Source organism: Dermacentor albipictus, chromosome 6 (assembly GCF_038994185.2).
Source record: "Dermacentor albipictus isolate Rhodes 1998 colony chromosome 6, USDA_Dalb.pri_finalv2, whole genome shotgun sequence".
Classification (NCBI taxonomy): Eukaryota; Metazoa; Arthropoda; class Arachnida; order Ixodida; family Ixodidae; genus Dermacentor; species Dermacentor albipictus.
In genome coordinates this window covers 94,964,774-94,985,595 of record NC_091826.1, presented here as the reverse complement: position 1 = coordinate 94,985,595, position 20,822 = coordinate 94,964,774, and the positions used below count along the sequence as shown (strand labels likewise).

Genomic DNA, 20,822 nt, shown 5'->3' with positions numbered 1-20,822 from the left:
TGGCAGGTCCTTGCTGTAATTTTCGGGCTAAGTTGTGAATTATGCCTGTTCACTGTTTGGTGGGAATGAATGAAGTTTACGTTATTGTGTAGTGTGTTCTTTTTCTGGAAAAACAGTCATGTAAAATTCTTCTCAGTTTTAGCAGACAAGGTATAGAGTAAAAAAAAAATTAATTCGCCCTAAATTTTGTCTGCCGTAATTTTTTCTATTGAGGTACTGACATCGAAGTTGATTGCGCTGTTCTGGACGTGTGATTTCTCCTTGCGTTACAATGAAGCCCTTTATTTGGTCCCTGTGCCGTTGTTATCCGAGTTCGCTAAAACTATCATCATCAGCAGCAAAGAATCGAGCGTCGGCGTCATTCCAGCACATAGTTTCGCTGTTGTTATGGGGAGGCCGCGTACACCGGGTGTATGAGCCATTCATTGTCTTACGTGACGGACAGATTTATTTTGCAGCCATTTAATTTTGAACATTCCCAAACGACAATACCGCGTGGATGCTGCTACCACGCCACGGAGCAATCTGAGACGTCGAACGCAAACGACAGCAGCAGACTGCGGTGACACCGTCACTGACGTCGTTCTCTCCGTCGCAGCCGAATGTTCATGTAACCTCATTAAGAAACACAAAGACGTCAATTATCAAAACAATTGCCGCGCCCGCATCTCCAGTTGTGAACCATGCGCCCACTACAAGGAGCTTTGGATTATGGGTTCCACTCATTCCATCGCAGCTAAAGCTATGGAAAGGCGACGAGTAGGGCGTACTTCTCAGGAAAAAGCTGCCTACCGCGCGCGTCAGCGAGAATTGACTCGTGAACGAGTTCCTCATCGTAGGGTCGGTACAGAGCTGTGCGCTGCAGAAACCTCACGCGCAAAAAATAAGCACTGGGAGAACCTTAAAAAGAAGAACTCCTAATGCATGCTCACCACGTGATGCACGCAAAAGCAAAAACGAGCATAAATAATGGTGAAACAAAATATTTAGATCATAGACTGCTTGCGAAGTTTTACTTGCATTGTGCTCCACTCGGCGTAACTAACACAGCTTCGCCGTTCGACCGTCTTCACGGACTGCAAAGGGTGGTGACTTTATTGGTGTATAACTGCCTTTAGAGCTACATGTGGAGGTGCCTTTAGTGCTTCTCAATAAGCCGCACGACCTGTCCTCGCTTTTTTATTTTGTAGGGAACTTTCTGTTGCAATAGTGATGCCCAATTGAATTAAATCAATTATATTCCCGCCTTCCTAGACGACCGCATATGCCGGACAATTTCTGAATTTAATGTCGTCTACGTTGCAGGAACACAAAAGACTGGAAACCCTAAAAGATGTTCTCGACGGCTTCCTCCCGAGTTTGCTCGACGACTTGTTGCAGCTCGCCATCGTCACGTTCAGCACCGTCGCAAAGGTCCTGCACCCCATGATGGCTGTCAATCACCAAACGGTAGAAGGCTTTCGAGATGCTGTAAAGAACATGTCGGCGGTGGCTCGTACCTGCATTGGGTGTGGACTTCAGCGTGCTCTGGAGGTACGCATTTAGGCAGTCTTGCATTACCCGTCTTTTCAAAATTCAAGCAGGAAATGTCCAATATAAACAGTGATATTTTTAATCATTCCTATAGAAATTAACAGCGTTTGCGTCCAACGATAACTACCAATATCATTTTCTTGGGCCTGTTAGTTCTAATTACTAATAACGAAATCGAACGCTTCCTCTATGTACGGAATGTAGTAGCTAACCTGACGCAATAGACCAGATACACGAGTTCTCATTGGGTTTCTTGGGTATACCTCACGGGGATTAGAAATGTGCTTTCCCAAAACCAACAGGCACCCGGCTGAAATCCATCATATTTGCTTGGTTTACTAGGGTCTCTGAACTATTGTTTGTGCAGTATTATTCCGTCTCAATGCGCAGCAGTTGTATTGCTTACCGAGTTTCAAGATCATCTGCCACGTCGTACAGCCCCCGGTTGAATTCGTACACTATATTTCACCTGTGTTACAATTTTGAAACCCTGTATTACAAGGTACGCACCAGGAATAGCTTTTTACAGCATTTGGGCGGATCTTTATATATATTTATGTTAATCCTATGTTCGATAGGTAGCAGTAAGTTCAGTGCGTAATTACTCCTTCCTTCACTATGAGCACGCTACAAGCATCCAACACTCTGGCCAGCTGACTTAAAGCGAAGGTCTCTGCCAGAAGGTTAGATCCCTATGGTAGCGCGCTTATTATTATGATAGCAATTATGTGGACAGCCTAGGCTCATTTCTGCAGTCGGCGTCGCTGTCGCCATGAAGTTCCGTAAAAGTGCAAGTGCGATAAAAGCATTGCCGAGCACGCTATTGTGTATATGCGGTTGAAAGCGTGCGATGGTGCGCCGGCGATTGCAGCTCAATCTCGTGCACTCAACCGCGGAAAGCAAGACGGTAGCGTGTCAGCTTCTGTCGCGCTCAAAGCTTCAGGGGAGGGCAGAGAAAGGGGAAGGCGTGTTCTTCTCCAGGCAGCGCGGTTGGCCGAGCGCGCCCGGCCGCGTATACTGAAGATATATTCCGTAGACGCCGGTGGGATTGGGGCGGGGGGGAGGGGGAGGCGCAGTCAGAGCTGGGTGCCTATTGGCTCTCGCCGCAAGCCACTTCCGCTAGCATGGCGGCCCCTACGGTCTCTGCCGTTGACTCCAAAATTTAGGTTTGCTTACGTTCCGCCGCTGGACTGCCGACACGGTGAACGCGATGCAGTTCTATGATGCAGCAGTGTGCACTTACACCGATTTGGTGATAGGAGCGCGCATTGCATTGTGCTGTATGCAAAGCACGTGAAGCAACTTGAAATGCATCATGAAGCGTCTGTGCAACGTTGCGCTAAGCTTCTGTGCAGGCATTTGACAACACTACACCTCGCTGCCGAAAGCCGCGTCGGTTCGTTTTTAAGGACGCTGAAAAAACATTCATGCGTAATGCAGACAGGCGCCATCGAAGTGGAAGAAGACGGCAGCGTGATCACGGGGCCACGTGTTGATGACAGAACAACATCGACGACACGGTAAGTTTGTGTCGCAGTTCTAAGTGTATATTTCCGAGAACACTAGTACGATCAGGTAAGACTTAACGCTGCATACGTTACGCGGAGCACGCACTTTTCCAAAACAATTCCGCGCCGCACAGACTTACTGTGTACATTCTACACAGAATGAGAATCGCGCATATACTTGAAGGTGTGCGTCCATAAGCCTTCAATGCGTGCGTCAATCCATAAGTACTTTCTTGCTGCCTGACCACACCTCTTGCGTGACATACCTGACCATACTAGCGTGCTGGAAAATATGCACTTTGAATTGGAACAAAAACTTGCTGTGTCGTCGTTATTGTTGTGGCCTCAACACATAGCTCCATAATCCAGCCGGCGTCTTCTTCCTTCTCGCTGGGGCGCGTGTCCACTTTCCACACGAGTGCTTTTTTAGCGTCATTGAAAATGGATCGCCAGGTGTTTGACAGGCTGGCGTAGCGTTGTCAAAAGCCTGCACACAACCCTTGCGCAGTGTTGGATAGGCATTTCATGAAGCATTTGAAGTTGCTTCACGTTCCTCGGATACACCACAAAGGAAATGTTCGGCGCTCCAATAATCAAATGGGTGTCAGTGCCCTCTGCTGCATCGCGTTAAGCGTGGTGGCAGGCCATCGTCGGAGTGTAAATAAACCTAAATGTCAGAGGCAAAGTCGGAGGCCGTGGCCCGGGGTGCCGCCATCATAGTGGAAGTGGCCTGTGGCGAGAGCCAATGGGCGCGCCGCTCTGACCCCCCTGCGCCAAGAGGATATGTTGTCCATACATGCCGCCGGGTTGCTGTATCGTTAAACCTATGTGCGACGACTACAGAAGCCCTGCTGCACTGTCCTTTCGCGGCGTACTTCGCGTTGATAAGAGCGGCTGCACGAAGGTCTATTCGCTCGCTGATGCTGCCACGTTTCCGCGCTTAACAGCGTTTTGACAGTGAATTTCCGCGGTCATCGAGTGAGATATCTTCAAGTTGGCTTCTGCGAACGTGACAGCATGCTTCTAAATGTGTAAGTACGCCTATGTTATCAAGCTTATACGGCCGTAACATGCTGTACGGCCGGTAACAAGTTCACATTGCTGTCGACTAATTTGCTGTCGCAACTGATCCTTCACCTTTCTGGCGAAACTGCGGCTTTGTTACAATGGAACGATTATTTACTTGTTTATTTATTTACAGTCTCAATATTTCCACAATATATCCACTCTCACTTCTAAGACATAGTAGACAGACATATGATTAACGAAGTTTGGTGTATACAATGAAGCATGAATTATGTACATATGTGCAACTATTTCAATGCAAACTAATTTAGCATGAACGGTATATGTATATATCTAAAACGATATTTGTTTCCACATAGTTGACATCGAAAATGAAAAGTAGTGTCTCCAGTACACTGGCTACATATTGGTAATGAATTCAACAATGTTAACGAAAGATAAACGTAAAGAATAAAAGCACCAATTTTCGGTATAATTTATGTAAATGAAGATGCGGATAATTGTGAATCAAAATAAATTTTTTAGTCACTTTATCATATCTATAAGTTGAAGAAATTAGGTTCTGATAGCGGGCTAGTTACTGATATGGCTAGTTCAACTCGCGGACAACACAGGGAAACAACGGAAAATATAAAGGTGTCGTTAGTGCAAAAGTAGTGCATTATATGCATGTTCATAGGGAGTTTTGTGGGATGCAGAAAGGAAAACCAATGCTCAGGCGCCTATATTTGGTTTGTCGTGTTGGTGTAGGAATTTTCCGCAAGCTCATTTTGCTCGAAGCATCGATGTTGCGTGTTACGATTAGGAATGTGCTTAGTCGAGCACGCTCATTAAGACTAGGGGTGCTATTGCGTAAAACTATTCCAAACTTTTCTATTCCAATTCAGCTATCAGCCCTCCACGATTGGTCAAAAACGTTTTTCGACCACGCCCAATTCGACTGTCGGTCACGCGACGTCACAAAAGCCGCGATACTTCCCCATCTGATATGATGTGTACACACTGATTACGCATGATTTGACAGCAAAAAGAAAATCAGTTATTTCTGATTCGACCTCTTTTCGCCATTAGCCCTCGGCTATTGGTAAAAAGTTTTCGGGCTGCACCCACTTCACCTGCCTGTCAAGCGACGTCACAAAACCGCACAAACTCACCGCGCCAAAGTGACGTGTACGCGATAAAGACGCATTAATATGCCGAACAAAACTGAATTTTCTTCGGAATAGCCGCAGGCTGCCCCGTTCTCAAAGGAATAAAAGATAGCTGTCGCCAATCGCGGAGACGCTGGCTACTCGCACCTGCCGGAGAGCATGGCTGTAATTGCGCATAATAAAGCTTCTTGCGTGGCCGTGTAACGTTTTCGAGCCCTTTCGGCACGTTTACCACCTAATTCTGCCAACTCTTCTTTGCTGAGGGTCAGTTTTAGCGTGATTCTTAAGCTTCCGTTGCATGGCGCCGTGGTTTTCCACCAGCCACCACAAGCTAAGTAAGGGAAAGCCGACCACTCGCAGACGCCAGCACCACCCTCTTCATCCGGTTATCGATTTTCAGTGCACTGGCTCTGCCCCAGTAAATCCCTCTCCACTTGAGCGTTCTCCTCGCCTCTTGTCAGCCAATTAGATACGACAAGCCGCTTAGTGTGGGCGATGTTATTCGTTTTTCACGCAAACAAAAGTGACTTCCTATGAACGATGAGAGCGTTTGACTGGTCTGTTCAGACAACCCTGCGGGTGACCGCCCGGTGCTTGCGTCGGTGGTTACGCAAATCTGACGTCAGGAGATTGGAATAGAAATATATTGGAATAGTTTTACGTTATAGGGCCCTAGGAGTGTCCTAGAGCATCTAAGGTGTAAGTTATCATTTGGAACTGTCGACACCTGCATTTGACCCAGGCCATGACCTGACGTGCTGGAAATTGGAGAGGTTTGGGGAGATTTTTGTGTTTCTAGGTTAACCGAAGTTTGCGTGGTTTAAAGTTATGCCTTTATGGATAACACTAAGTTTTTTTGTGAAGGTTTCTTGAATTCGAATGAATTGGAAATGTTCTCAGATACAAAAAAGTTTGATGCATGAAGTCTAATAGTTTTTGATGAAAAGGCCATTTATCTAGCGTAATAAATTAGGAGGGGTGCCCAGTTAAAAGCAGTCTGCTCAGAGTTGCTGACGAAACGCGTTATGAAGTTCCGTACGGTACCACAGCGACTGTCACATGCACCGCATTGGCACAAGGACCGCTAGGTGGCGGTGTAATGCTGGTGCGAGAGGACGGCTAGAGACAGAATAAAGTATACGCCAACGCGAAATCTCCGACGCGGCACCTCCTCTGGATGAGTGAACCAACAAGGGACATCGGAACGCTATAAGGCCTCGCTTGATAGATCGTAGATTTTCATTTAGGTGGATCAGTTGTCTCCAGGCGTCTTCCTGCCCAACACCAGCCGCTTATTTCACATCACCCACCTTCAATAAGATGTGTTATCTCATGGACACTGGGGCAGAGGGGTGCGTAATGCCTCCTACGATGGACGACCGCCGCCGACGCCTCACAAGCCCACCTGTTACCGCCGTGAACAGTACAAACATATGGGCCTACGGACAAAAGACTGTCACCCTTGACATCGGCTTGCGAAGAACACAAAGATGGATCGTTTTGATAGCGCGAAGCGTGTGGCAAATATTCTTGTGGATTTACTCTGGCATTTTAAGCTTGTGGTCGATTTCCACCGTAACCGTCTCCTGGATTCCGAGACTGACCTATCGGTTGGAGGCGTCACATCACGTTTGCCAATCTTACGGCGCGTACAAGCACATGCCAAAACCTCCCCACCATGTTCTTCATTTCTCGAAGAGTTTACAAATCTCTTCCGTGTGCCTTGTTTTGAAGACGCCGTGCATGACGTAACCCATCAGGTTTAGGTTGTACCAGTTCTTGCAAGTCCTCATCGTCTTGCTCCGGACCGTTACTAGATGGCTCAGAGGCAAGAATTCGAACATACGCTCGAGCTCGGATACGTGCGCCCATCATCTGGCCCGTGATCATCACCGTTACACATGGGCCCCAAGCCCACCGTTGATGATGGTGATGAGGATGATAGTATTTGTGAGAACCGGGAGAGAGTTGTTGTCAAACGTGAACACTGATTGGAAGTAAACATCAAAAGCACTAGCTATATCGGAGGGATCAGAAAAATAGGCGTGTCATCTAGGAAACTGCAGCAGTTTTAGTTGGTGTGATAGAAGTCCAGAATTTGCGCCGCTTCGAATGTAATAAGTGTGCTAGTTCAACTTGAAAATAAATGTTTTTTGCTGTTTTCGTTTTGATACGTAGTTCTTTCTTAGCAGCGTTAAGAGGAATGATATTGTCAGGATTACATGCCATTTTCAATAGGCGAAGACGACAATGTGATATGAGCAGTATGCTTCGATTTATCCATGGTATCTTAGGATTTCTCTTTTTTGTCTTGAGGGGAACAAAATTACCAATCCGTAGTTTTACGATGCGCTCAAATGCATAGACTAATGTGTCAACGTTATCCTGTAGACCAAATCCTTGGAAGGAATCAAATTTAGAAGCTAAAGTGTCCGTTAGCGTATCCGTCCTCATTAGCATCTGCCAGCGCTTTGACGAGCTGCGCCACCAACGTTCCATCACGTGCCAGAACATTCAGAACGCTGATTCCGTCTCGAGCATCGCTCTTTCTCCCGACATGACCAACTCGACCCTCTAACAGCATGTCAAAGATTTTATCAGTGAAGAGGTGGCCAGGTAGCTCTCGCTGCTGCCTCACGGCGACGCACCCACGGCAGCTTTGCCTCCAATGCTGCAGCACACCATCCGGACTTAGATATCCGAAGCGCTTCCTCGAGCTACAACGACCCCCCCCCCTCCCAGCCAGTCCTCTGAGTGTGCCGCTGTCCCATACCGCCTTTGCCACTCATCCTACGTTGCTCCCATTCAGTTATGCAGCCGTGCTTCTACGGCCACCATCGCCGACAGCTCCCTTTTCATCTCCCGTGCATCCGGGTTCAATCAATCAATCAATCAATCAATCAATCAATCAATCAATCAATCAATCAATCAATCAATCAATCAATCAATCAATCAATCAATCTTTATTTAGCATTCATTCAATTGGCGTCTACGAGTTTAACGCCATGCCCTTCGGGCAGTGTAACGCACCTGCTACTTTCGACCGTGCGATCAACAGCATCCTTTGCGGCCACAAATGGAAGACCTGTTTATGTTACCTCGACGACATCGTCGTCTTCTCAACCAATTTTCCGACACACCTCTCTCGCCTGCATGAGATTCTGAGCTGTCTCGCATCTGCCGGCCTACAGCTTAACCTCAAAATGTGCCGTTTTGCTGCGAGTAAGCTAACCATCTTGGGTCACGTTATGTCGAAAGACGGCGTCCTCCCGGTTCCAGACAGGCTCCGCGCCGTTGCAGACTTCCCAAAGCCCATGTCTATCAAAACCCTCAGAAGTTGTATTGGCTTATGTTCCTATTTTTGTCACTTCGTACGCAATTTCGCATCCATCATGGCGCCCTTGACAAGTTTACTTTCCACCAGTAACGGCATAGCAGCGTGGTCACCTTAATGTGATCCAGCATTTCAGGAGTTGCGCCACTTGTTGACCTCACCACCGATTCTTCGCCACTACGATCCTGATGCTCCCACGCAATTCATACTGACGCCAGCGGAGTTGGCCTTTGCGCGGTCTTAGCGCAACGGAAAGGTGGCTATGATGAATACGTCGCCGCCTATGCGAGCCGTACTCTAAAGAAAGCAGAATTAAATTACTCCGTCATAGAAAAGGAGTGTCTAACGATCATCTGGGCACTAAGCAAGTTTCGCCCATACCTTTACGGTCGTTCTTTCGCCGAAGTTACTGACCGCCATGTCCTTTGTTGGCTTTCTTCCTTGAAAGACACGTCGGGACGCTTGGGACGTTGGGCGCTTCCCTTGCAAGAGTACGACATCCGCGTCATGTACCGCTCCGGCCGCAAGCACTCCGACACTTATTCGCTCCCTCGCTCCCCACTGACGCCTGGTATGGCGTTTTTGTCACTTTCCTCGTCCACACTGTCACCGTTGGCCATCACTGACATGCTCACAGACCAGCGCAAGGACTCAACACTTCTAATACTACTTGACTACCTTGCCGCTCTGTCTGCCGGACCTTCGACACGAGCACTGCGTCGCCAAGCAACCCACTTTTCCGTGTGGGACAACATTCTATATCGCCGCAACTACATGCCCGACGGTCGGAAATGGCTCCTTGTTATACCTCGTCGTATGCGCTCTGACATCTGCGCGTCTTTTCACGCTGATCCCCTCAGCGCTCATGCCGGCGTCCTCAAAACTTACACACGGTTGCGCCAACGCTATTATTTGCAAGGTATGTACAACTTTATGCAAAAGTACATTCAGTCTTCTAATACATGCCAACAGGGCAAGACACCTACCCAGCGTTTAACTGGACCGTTGCAGTCGCTACCGTGCCCATCTCGTCATTTCGTCCGCGTCGGCATCGACCTCTACGGCCCGCTTCCATGTGGCGGGTGTGGAAATCGGTGGATTATTGTCGGCGTAGACCACCTTACTCGCTACGCTGAGACTGCAGCTCTGCCAGCAGCGACCGCCTGTGACGTTGTTTGTTTCATCCTTCGCAGTTTGATTCTTCGCCACGGTGCTCCCCGAGAATTACTGATAGAGGCCATGTCTTCCTGTCAGAGGGCGTCCAAGCCCTCCTCGCCAACGTTACTAGGCTAGCTTCAGTTTTAAAACTCGGCGCCGTTGCGCGGAACCGCCACCCGCTCGCGCTTTCGTGGCGCTGCAGTCGCGCCCAGCTTCACTTCCTCATTAGCCGGCTACGCGGGCGGGCCGGACTAAGCACGCGGTGCAGCGTTGGTGTATTCTGTGGTTCGTTGTTAACAGCGAATTTTAGCAAGCATGTCATCCGTGGAACTTTAGCCTTCGCCGAGTTTTTTAAGAATATCAGCAGACGATGCCGATGTGCTGCGTACCTGGCTGAATAGGCCGCTATCGGAGCGATCTCAACAGTTCGGCGCACCATTTTTTCGGTGCTCCCAGCAATGCGACGCTTCGCTCGGCGTGAAACAGAGCGATTCATCGTGCCGACCGGGAACTCTCTGCGAAATCAACGGCACGCGCTCCTGCCACTGCTCCCGCGTTCGTCATCGTCTTCCACAGCTGGCTGTGTGGCCGTTCATCTTTCCAGCGTAGAATTTCACTTCACTTCTGTCGTCGTAATGGGAAGGCCGCGTTTACGGGGGTATCAGCCATTGCTTAAGGGAGTATGAGCCACCCATGGTCTTACGTAACGGAAAGATTTAATTTCGAAGAAACCTAATTTCAAAGAATCACAAGCGGCAAATCGCAGGCGAAGGTTGCTAACCACGCCGCCGAGCAAACTCGAGACATCTAACGCAAGCGACCACTGTGGACTACGGGCATACTGTCAGTGACGTCGTTCTCTCTCGCAGCCGATTGTGTGTGCAACCTCATAATTGATAAATACTTTATTGAACCCTCGGGATTAACCCAGTGATAAACACAGGGGCCACAAGTTTTAGCGTCACTGATTAAGCAACTTCACCGAATGAAAAATCCGACTTTTTTTATTGTGGCTTGTGTGAACAAAGACCGACCTCATCTTTCTTTTTGTAGCGCTTCTTTGGCGTGGTGAGAAGCTTCGGTGGGGATGAAAATCATCCTACAATCACGCACTTTGGCCAGATATTCACGCTCGTGAGCCTAAACTGCGCGAAACATTAAGACGACAGGTAGAAACACACGACATTTAGAAACGCAGCTTGTGCGCTTCGCTGTATGCGTTTCTTCCTTTCGTGCAGTTTACCCTTCTTTCAGTATTAACGAACTGGCGCGATAAATCTTATTGCTGTAGGTGGATACCGCTTTCTCTTGGTATCACTAATTCGGACAAGGGAGAACGCCAGTGAGCGTGAAACACGCGCCCTCTGCCCGTCCGCACGAGATAAAGGCTGTGACGAGGCGTCTGCAGTGTAGCCCGATGGAACAGCGTTGCCCTCTGGCGGCTGTCACAGAAGTGGCGACAGCGGCTGTAAGCGCGCGGGCGGGGAGTTTTAGAACTGAAGCTAGTCTAGTAACGTTGCTCCTCGCTGAGTGCAGGATAATTCACCGCAAATCGACCACGTACCATCCCCAAACCAACAGTTTTACCGAGTGGTTCAATCGCACTCTTGGCGACATGTTGCGGATGTACATTTGATCAGATCACTCCAACTGGGACACCGTACTCCATTTTGTTGAGTTCGCATACAACACCACGACGCCAGCGACCACCAGCTTCTCCCCCTTTTTCCTTATGTATGGCCGTGAGCCTTCATGCCCATTGGACACCATATTGCCGTCCCAACCTGACGCTACACAGTATACTCCGCTTTCCGAAGTCGCCAAATATTCTGAAGATTGCCCCTCAGCTGGCACGTGCCCTGACTAGTGAGACACAAGCATGTCAAAAGACAAGAAATGACCATCTCATCAACCACCGCACAACTTTGCTCCTGGTTCACTTGTGTGGCTTTGGATACCAGCCCACATTCCTGGACTTTCTTCTGAACTCCTGGCGCATTATCACGGGCCGTACCGTATCATCGAGGCCACTTCACCGCTCAGCTACATTGTCGAGCGGCTCACAGTGTCACCAGACCTGCGTCGTGGTGGCCGAGAGACAGTACACGCCAACCGCCTGACACCCTATTACGACCCACTCATCTTCTTCGCACTCTGAGTCGCCAGGATGGGTACGCTTTGACCCCGGGGCATTGTAATGAAGTAGACGCACCCCTGTGTACGTGCCGACTGACGAGGAAGAGGAAGGAGCATACCTTGATCGCGGGTGAGCCCCGTGCTACGGACAGCCCTTGCAGTGCCTTTACCTAGCGTTCCACATCGTTGTGACCGACAATGCAATTCGTCGCAATATATATATATATATATATATATATATATATATATATATATATATATATATATATACATATATATATTGCAACGTGGGTGTTCGCCCAGCAGCACTAGTCCTAGGTTGCAGCAGTAGGCTTAACCAGGTCGGCACTATAGCGAAACGGCATAGCAAGCACTCATCGTCATCTTCTTCTCTTTCACTACCACCATGCCCACTGCCCAGTGCCTTGAGTACAATCACTCCCCACCGAAAGAGCAGCCATCTTGGCGACCTAAGGACAGGAAAACACACGGGGGTCATGGCACAGCTTGGGCCGGGAGACGTGGGCAATTTCCTGACCGCGACGACGCTGGTGGGAAGGCGCTTCCGTTGGGTCGATGAGGTTGTTGAACGCGGATGCTTGTTTGAGTACCCGAAAAGGACCGTGGTACTTGGAGAGCAGCTTAGAGCAAAGGCCTAGAGGAGTAGAGGGCACCCACAACCAGACCAGCGGGCCAGGAGCAAAGCACGTAGCCGCATAAGATGAATCGGGGCCATGCTTTTGGCGTTACTGGTCCTGGGATGTGAACAAGCGAGCGAGCTGGTGACATTCTTCAGCATAAGCAGCCGCACCAGAAACAGTCGTGCACTCCGAAACATCTGATCAGTAAGGCAGAATCATGTCCATAGTGTATGAAGGTTCGTGTCCACAAAGGAGAAAGAAAGGGGAGAACCCAGTGGTACTTTGCGTGGCGGTATTGTAAGCGTAGGTGACGAAAGGCAGAATGCGATCCCAATTCAAGTGGTCAGAGGAAACATACATGGCCAACGTGTCGCCAAGGGTAAGGTTGGAACGCTCTGTCATCCCATTAGTTTGAGGATGATATGCCGTGGTAGTGCGGTGAATGATGTGACACTCCTTTAGCAATGCTGCAATGACGTCTGAGAAAAAAAAGCAGCCGCGGTCGCTCAGTAATTCTCGAGGTGCTCCATGGCGTAAAATGAGGTTTTGAAGGAAATAAGGTGGCGACCTCTTTTGCTGTGCAGATGCTATGGCTGAAGTTTCGGCGTACCGCGTGGGGTGGTCGATAGCAACAATAACCCAGCGGTTGCCGCTTGGGGTGTTAGGAAGCGGACCGTATAGGTCGATGCCGACGCGGTCGAACGCGTGCGCTGGGCATGGTAAAGATTGCAAGGGGCCTGTGGCTTGTTGAGTTGGCGTCCTGCGTCGTTGGCATATGAGGCAGGACCGGACGTACTGGCGAACTAAGTGGTACATACCACGCCAGTAGTACCCCATACAGAAAATGTGAGAGTATAGACATCTGTCTAAGTATAGAAGTATTACTTCAATATGTTAAGCGTAAAAGGTGGGACATTTAGCTTTCCCCGTGTATATGGAGCAGCTGTGATCCTCATCTCAGAATTTAGGAGCTTCCTCTTCTTTATCTATTTCCTATGTGATTTTGTACTCACGTCATGTATTCTTCTTTCATGTTAAAATTCGTTTCCCGTTTTTATTCACAGAGTAGCAAGAGAAGTTGAGCTTAGGACGCTATTTGCTGCATACAGCACGCCACATTTACATAAATTGTAGCGGCCGAAAAAACTTATCGAGGAAGTATATTTATAATCATGCAAACATTCAGAAAAAGTTAGGCGGTACCTCCCTGAAGGAAAATTCCTACATATGCGTAGCATTATATGGCGGTCAGGGTGCTGCGGAACGTGTTATGCACTGTAATGATGTGTGTAAGCGTTATGCTGATGCAGTATGCGTTGTTTATTTATATTGATCTTTCTGGGACCTTAAATGTCAAAACCGTGATGTGATTATCAGGCGCGGCGCAGTGAGGGACTGCGGCTTAATGTTTATCACCCGGGTTTCTTTACCGTGCCCCAAATGCACGGTATACGGATGGTTTTGGCATTTCGCCCCCGTTGAAACGCGGCTGACGGGGTCGGGATTCTACCCCACGTCCTCAAGCTTATCAGCGCAACGCAATAGCTAGTACGCCATCACAGGGCGTACATTTCTTTACGCATGCGTGAGAAGTATGAGGAGAGAGATGCACATATTTACAGACCCTTACTGCGGCTTACCGCATGCTTTCGTTTTGGTTCGTTAGTTATAGGTTTGGTGTTTTTCATCCTTAATAGTCGGCTGTTAACCTACCCCATACTGATTGTTATTGCCCTGTTACTGGTGCTTAAGCTTTCTTGTCATGGTGTAACACCTTACTACACCCTATGGCATGTGAAAAACGGGGAAAGTGGGCGAGCTTGTCGAATATTCTTTAGTGATGCGCCTATTGGTATCACGAACAATGGGTCCTTTGCTACCTTACACAAGATGGCAGCTATGTGCTGCGCAAAAAATTAGCTTCAGCTGCACATTCTCGCCATCAACTTGGAAAGAGATGTTCTTGCTTGAAGTCAAATTTTTGACTGACTCACTATATAAGGAATGCTATGAATGGAAAAGCTTCAAGAAAGCTCCACAAGTCCCTCGTCCCCACAAATTGTACAGCTGAGAGAGATGATACAGTTGTTACCCATCCTTATAATGTAAAACAATAAAAAGATCAAATGTTCTCTTCGCGCTTACAAAGTCATGCATAGGTGGAGAAAAGCAAGTATGTGTAGTATAAGAACATAGCGCCTTATGAAGGTATGGTAGGGTAAATGGTACATGTTCATTTTAAGATAATGTTTTAGAGACGGCTACATATATTCGCATCAAATTTCACGCGCTTACAAAATATGCTCGTAGGTACAATACAAGGCACTTTGTGTCAGATGGTTAACCTTTCCTGTGGCCCACTCCCAAAATTGTAGCGTATTTAATAATTTGATGTACCTTTTCTGTGCAACCACGCAGAGGAATGTGATCATATTACACACGGTTATTCTAAGTAGTCCTAGATTACATCTGATCTAAAAAAATATCATATCCACTTTGGGGATTCTACCGAAAAATATATATCTCTGCTTGCACAAAGCCACAAGGGGGGTTCTTTGCAGTGTAAATTTTTCCAGTGTTATCATTCATATCATCAGAGATTTTTTTAGTTCGGAATATTTATAACTGGTTGTAGTGCACATGTACAAAGTGTCACTGGAATGGGACAAATATTTTCTGAGGAAAGGCAGATTAAATTTCAAAAATTAAGGAAAATTGCAATTCAGGAAAAATGAAGTTTCATGTTCGAATGCTCCTTGTGGATGCTCCAATTGCCCTAGGAAAATACGTTTCATTGCTGACTCTCCCGCAAGTCTTCCCAACGCAGTAGTTAGTGTTCCTTTTTATCCGTCGTCCTGTCAGGAGAGTAAAGGAATTCTGCCCTGTCAACAGGCTCTTTGTCTATCTTGTAGAGGGCAATACTACCAAACAGACGTAGAAATATTCCATGAGCCTCCAGATGAGCTTTACCGAAGAGCTATTACCGTCATTGTAGTAGGCTACAGCATTGTTAGTTGCTGTTTTCAACGTGTAAGCACTGACAAAGTTTTCTTAGGGCAGCGGCACCAGATGAGTTGGGTGAGCGACTCATTGGTGTTCTGTGTTCGTCCGTGAATACGTTTGCTCAGAAGACCGATTACTTCTAATGTTCTCTTTCTGCTCTATTTTGTGGACGACCGTGTCATCATCGCGGTAAGTGATATTTTTAAAACCCCGAACAGAGGCGACCACGACCACGTAAGCAAAAGCAACAGTTTTACGTAATAGTTCTTTTCCGCAAAGGACTATTACGTCAAACTCTTGACTTCGATTTGTTAACAAATTCGGTTTCGCCCTGGCATCTGCTAGCCACCTGGTTAGCCCAGATGGTAAATCGGCTGCCCTAGAAGGACGATGATTTCGGATTGGAGCACCGGACCTGGACAAATTTTTCATCAACTACGATGCTTTTCTTTCGAGGAACCCGTATGGGATTCCTTTGTGGCAATGGCGACAATTGAGTGAATGTCTCGTTTTCTTTTTAATAATAAATGATCTTTTAGTACAAATCGTTAACTTACGACATACACAAGCAAAAAACTAAAGACCACGCCATAACGAAGAAAACCGCAAGCGACAACAATGAACAAACCGGCCTCCGACCGCCATTTTTAAACGCCACGGTGCGCGGCACACTTCGGTGCGACATTTGAACCGCTTTGAGCTGGCGCACGAGATCGCGTTTCCCCAGGTTTGTTCCTCTTAGTGCAGTCAATTTTTCTGTGCCAAATTTGTAAATTTGATCTTTTGGAGGCCCCGTTAAAAAGATACTCCATACGTCACACAGGTAATGCACCTTTCACGCAGTGAGTGAAGCGTAAACTAAGCAATTACACGGTGAAGTACTCACCCAATTAGGTTCATTCCTGTCATAACTGAACACTGAGATAGAGGGATGTATATGTACAAACCATTGCTAATTATCGTCAATCACAGCATCCAGCACGAAAAGCTTCGCTTACATCGATTCCCACTGTGCATGAAATCTGCATAATGTTTCTTATGCCCAGGTTCTGAATACTTCCAGCGAGACTCCGGAAGGCGCAGTAATTGTGCTTTTCACCGATGACATGGAGAATGAGTACCCCTCCATAGAAGACGTCTGGCCGCAGCTGTTGGCGTCAAAGGTCAAAGTTGTAACTATGGCGATGGGTGATAATGCCGAAGATAGGCTTGAGAAACTGGCTGCAGAAACGAAAGGGCAAAGCTACTTCTTTACTGATCTCCTTGGGAACGCAGTGAGAACCGACGTTGAAGGCGCCAACAGTCACGCGCACGAGCGCACATATCATCAGTCGGTCAGTATCATGTTACCTACGATTACACCATGCAACATGAACGGTATTGGATGCCCAGTTGCTTCAAAGCCTTTGTGCAGTGTTTTCGCCAGAGGGAAAAATCTATAGTCAGACAAGCTCTCGGTGCCACTAGAAAAGTTCGATAAATCTAGATGCCTGTTCTTTTCGTGTGCAGATAGATTTAAATGAAGCACACAGTATCCACTTGTAGCCCAAGCTGAAGGTGAGTTGGGCATGTTCGAGGCAATGTGAGGCGTAATGATGCTAGAGTTCGGCTTTTAGAAATGGTTTTAGTCGCAAAAACTAAAGCACGGCAACAGAACAAAAGATACGGAGAGGCACTAGGAATTCATTTTTATTTTTCCCGAGGCCGTGTTGCTCAGCTCCGACCCTGACCTGCAGGCCAAGGTCATCGAGAGAGCTGAAGAAGCCGCCCGAGCCCAGGGGCTCGTGGCTGCCTAACAACAAGGTCATCCGTCAATACCTTGTTTTCAAATAAAGTCTTTACTCACTCACTCACTCACTCCCGATGCTTCATTTTTATATCAACAGGCATGCCAATATTCACGGGTGAGTCACATTAGATCACATTTGCGCCTAAAACCATTTCTAAAAGCCATTTACAAACTAGTCCGGTAGTAGGAATTGCTAGTGTTCGGTGTATTTGGTGCTAATTAAACATTAATATATCCGCGTTTTCTCTCTGATTAGAGGCCTTATATCAAGCGCGCTCTCTTGGCAGAAGCAATTGTGTCAACGAATATACATGCATGAAGGTCAAGAACCATTGTTCCTATCCCCTGCAGTGTACACGTTATTTTTTGTTTAGCAAATATTCCGAAACGTTTATTTTCCTTTCTGCCCATGCAGAATTGTAGGAAGCGCCTACTAATCACGATATTGCAAGATGACTATATCGTGTGGTCCCGCGGTACTTCATGCATGCGTTTTGCAGTTTTGTCTCACGTGGTATCAAGGAGTAAAATGTGCAGTTCAATTAAAACCTTTCCAAAAAAGCACTCATACAAATGATCCAAAGCTTTAGACTTTGTGTGCTTTTGGAAGCCTACAATTTACGCCACTGTCCCATGACAACTATACCTGCCACGTAATTAGTTTTGGTGAACACCATTGAATGTTTGGGTGGAATTTAAGATATATGCATGCTGGAACACAGAAGATGCGTTCTGATCCGTTGCTGTGCGCGAAAGGAGAGCCCGTTTTTAACTGGACATGGCTGCCCTTGCTTTATGCTACGCCAACTGAACACTTGGCGAAGATTTAGCGATCCTATGCATCGCCCTGGTTTGTAGCCTATTAAGTCGGCCTACCTTTTTAACAGCTAGGATAACCAACAATGCCAAGAGTTGACATAAAGTTTGTAAACAGGGATAAGGTGCTCAGAAAGGCTGGCCTCAGGCACCTTGGGCACCTCTGAGATACCTTATCCCTGTTTACAAACTTTATACCACAGTGTGCTATTCCATCTGTCAGCCCCTTTCTTAATAGTTGATATAGAGCTTCTGTCGCGCCCGCAGCGGGACCGTCCTTTCTTCAGCGGAACAGGTGCACCGCCTATTGATATAGCCGTCACAACGCATACACACGTGCTCTAACAGGATGTCGACACGGCCCTCAAACCAGACTCTTCGTCGTATGCTCGAAGCGGTCCCTCATCGGTCCGCGTCGTTGTTTGGGTTTGCCCTTACGTCGTCGGCAGTGGCCTAGTCAAGGGAATTAGTTGTTATCGTTCGGCAGGCAGGAACTGCTAGTCTCGCGAATTCTCAGCGCAGGCTACTCAAGGAATAAGGTAATGTGATCCTGTCCGAAGCGATCTAAGCTCTTCTCGCGGCAAGCAACGCTGTTCACCGCATGCTTAGCCACCCTTAAAGGAATGCTTTCGCACACTTAAGCCCTTAGACGCCCACTACGTGGCATGTTGACTATTCATGTCGCCTTTGCCCACACGCACTGAGGCATTTTTTGGGGGTATTCTTTACGATTACATTTAACCCGTCAACACAAACTGCCACTTAGTTTCCGCCATTTTTCATTTTGTATGCACAAGGACAGTAGAGCACAGTAGACCTCTTGCTCACCACGTGCCACACCTTTCCTAATGCCTACAACGGTGTCTGATGCGACGAGATACGTAGAATGTTATCGCCAGCTGTCTTGCTCCCTTATAGCCGCAGCTCATTGTCGCCAGAAGCGGTGACATGACAAGAACCTGTAGACGTAACTTTTACCAGCTTACTTCCTTGTGTGGTTGAGTACACCGCGTCACAGCCTTGGCCATACTTCCCAATGTCTTCTGCGCTAGGAATGTCTATACCGCATGATACACCACACCTCCCCTGTCAGCTACGTAGCTGGCGAAACAGTCATACCACCTAAGCATCGTGGTCGCGACACTCTCCATTTCACCCGAGTTAAGCCGTACTGTGACAGTCATTCTACATACCCCATGAGTCACCAAGACGGCTCAGCGTAACTCCCGAGGCCCACGCAACGAAGAAGATGCGCGTCTGTCCTGTTGCTGGGCGCGTGATGAGAGCTGGTGTTTCCGTGAGTTCAGTGCTAGGTGACATCAATAAATCGCTTGACAGGTAGGAGTTATATTCGAACGGGTGAATGAAATTGAGATAAGCCATTTAGCAATGGGCCGCGAAAGCGTTATATACGGACATTATATATGCCGATGCGTTGCCGCGGTCCTGAAGCAACTACACACGACTTAAACCATGAATTTGGAGAAAAGGTGAAGCACAATACGAGTTATCTGTCGTAAAAAATTTGTTGCCGACTATATGACTCCCACAAATATCGACTTCATGCTTGTTCTCTCTAAGCTACAAATACACCACCTAGAAGGCTTTATCGCAGCCCTGGGAGTAGTAGTAGTTGCGCAAACTCGTATCTGACGTAACGTTACGCAGGTTATCTGTTAGTTTCGCGCAATGCCTCTTTGTATGCAGGAGTAATTACGACGTTAGTTTCTAGATGATGTAGTTGCCAGTCTAAAAAACGCAGAGGAAAACATGAAGGACCGGTCAGCTGTGTGGCGGAACAGTGTGATGGGTGAGGCCCTCGTGTACATATAATCTAGCTTCCAGTACACCGGCAATAAATCCAGAAGCGATTTTTCTTCGCTCTGGGCGTCAGTGTTTAACATATTTCAGAAAGCCTTCCACGAGACATGAAAACATTCAGGCGCATACAGCCTGAAAAAAACAAACGAAAACTGGTGACAGGCGAACGCGTGCTAAATGGTAAGCTCAAAATGGTAAACGAAAAAAAAACGTACGTCGTATAAGGATGATAAGTAAACTGTTTTTATATTTCTGTGCATGTATATGTTATTTTGTGTGATGTACATTGTGTTAAAAACATGTAATCTTCTTGGTGACTGTCGCATAGCTTTCGCGGCGGCAGAATGTCTTGCTCATGAACAGTGATTTGTTAACTATTTTAGAAATTGTAAACTGCACAAAGCCCTAGTAGATAGTTTGGAACTGAAATACTGGCGCGAGATAGTCAGGCACCTGTGGCCGCCAGCCCTTGAACGAGAATGACAAATTGCGTAGTGGTACACGCGGTTTCAAAGTGTCAACCAGTACTCAAAGCACACCGTCTTGCGAAGGCCTCGATTGTTCACTTCATGACTTTTTTCTGATGGAGGTGCTGGGTATCTAGATCGTCGGAGCGTACCCTCTGCACAGGTCTGGCGAGTAGTTGGCAGACACTGAGCCTTTACACGCACGTACCAGCTGTCACCTTCATGGACTCCAGCCACGGCATGGTCTGCTAGCTGAGTGTCCGACGACAATGTATCCACCACCTTCCATGGTAACCACTGAAGAACAGTGCATCGTCAATCCCGGACGCGGGATTCATATCATGGCGATGCTTTGAAGAGGCGAACGTTTGCCTTGACAACTTCGGGCGTCTCGCCAACTAACGACTGGAATCAAGGGTGCAAGCTTCGCAGTGTGAAT

The 20,822-nt window shown here is 47.5% G+C and overlaps 1 protein-coding gene across 1 annotated transcript in view; it reads left to right on the top strand.

Moving 5' to 3' along the window:
* Positions 1–20,822, top strand: part of LOC139061294 (calcium-activated chloride channel regulator 1-like) — a 180,727-nt gene that overhangs the window by 91,086 nt on the left and 68,819 nt on the right. The window contains exons 6-7 of the mRNA XM_070541067.1: positions 1,306–1,533; positions 16,537–16,824. Coding sequence (XP_070397168.1) covers positions 1,306–1,533; positions 16,537–16,824 — 516 coding nt within the window. The remainder of the gene's footprint in view (positions 1–1,305; positions 1,534–16,536; positions 16,825–20,822) is intronic.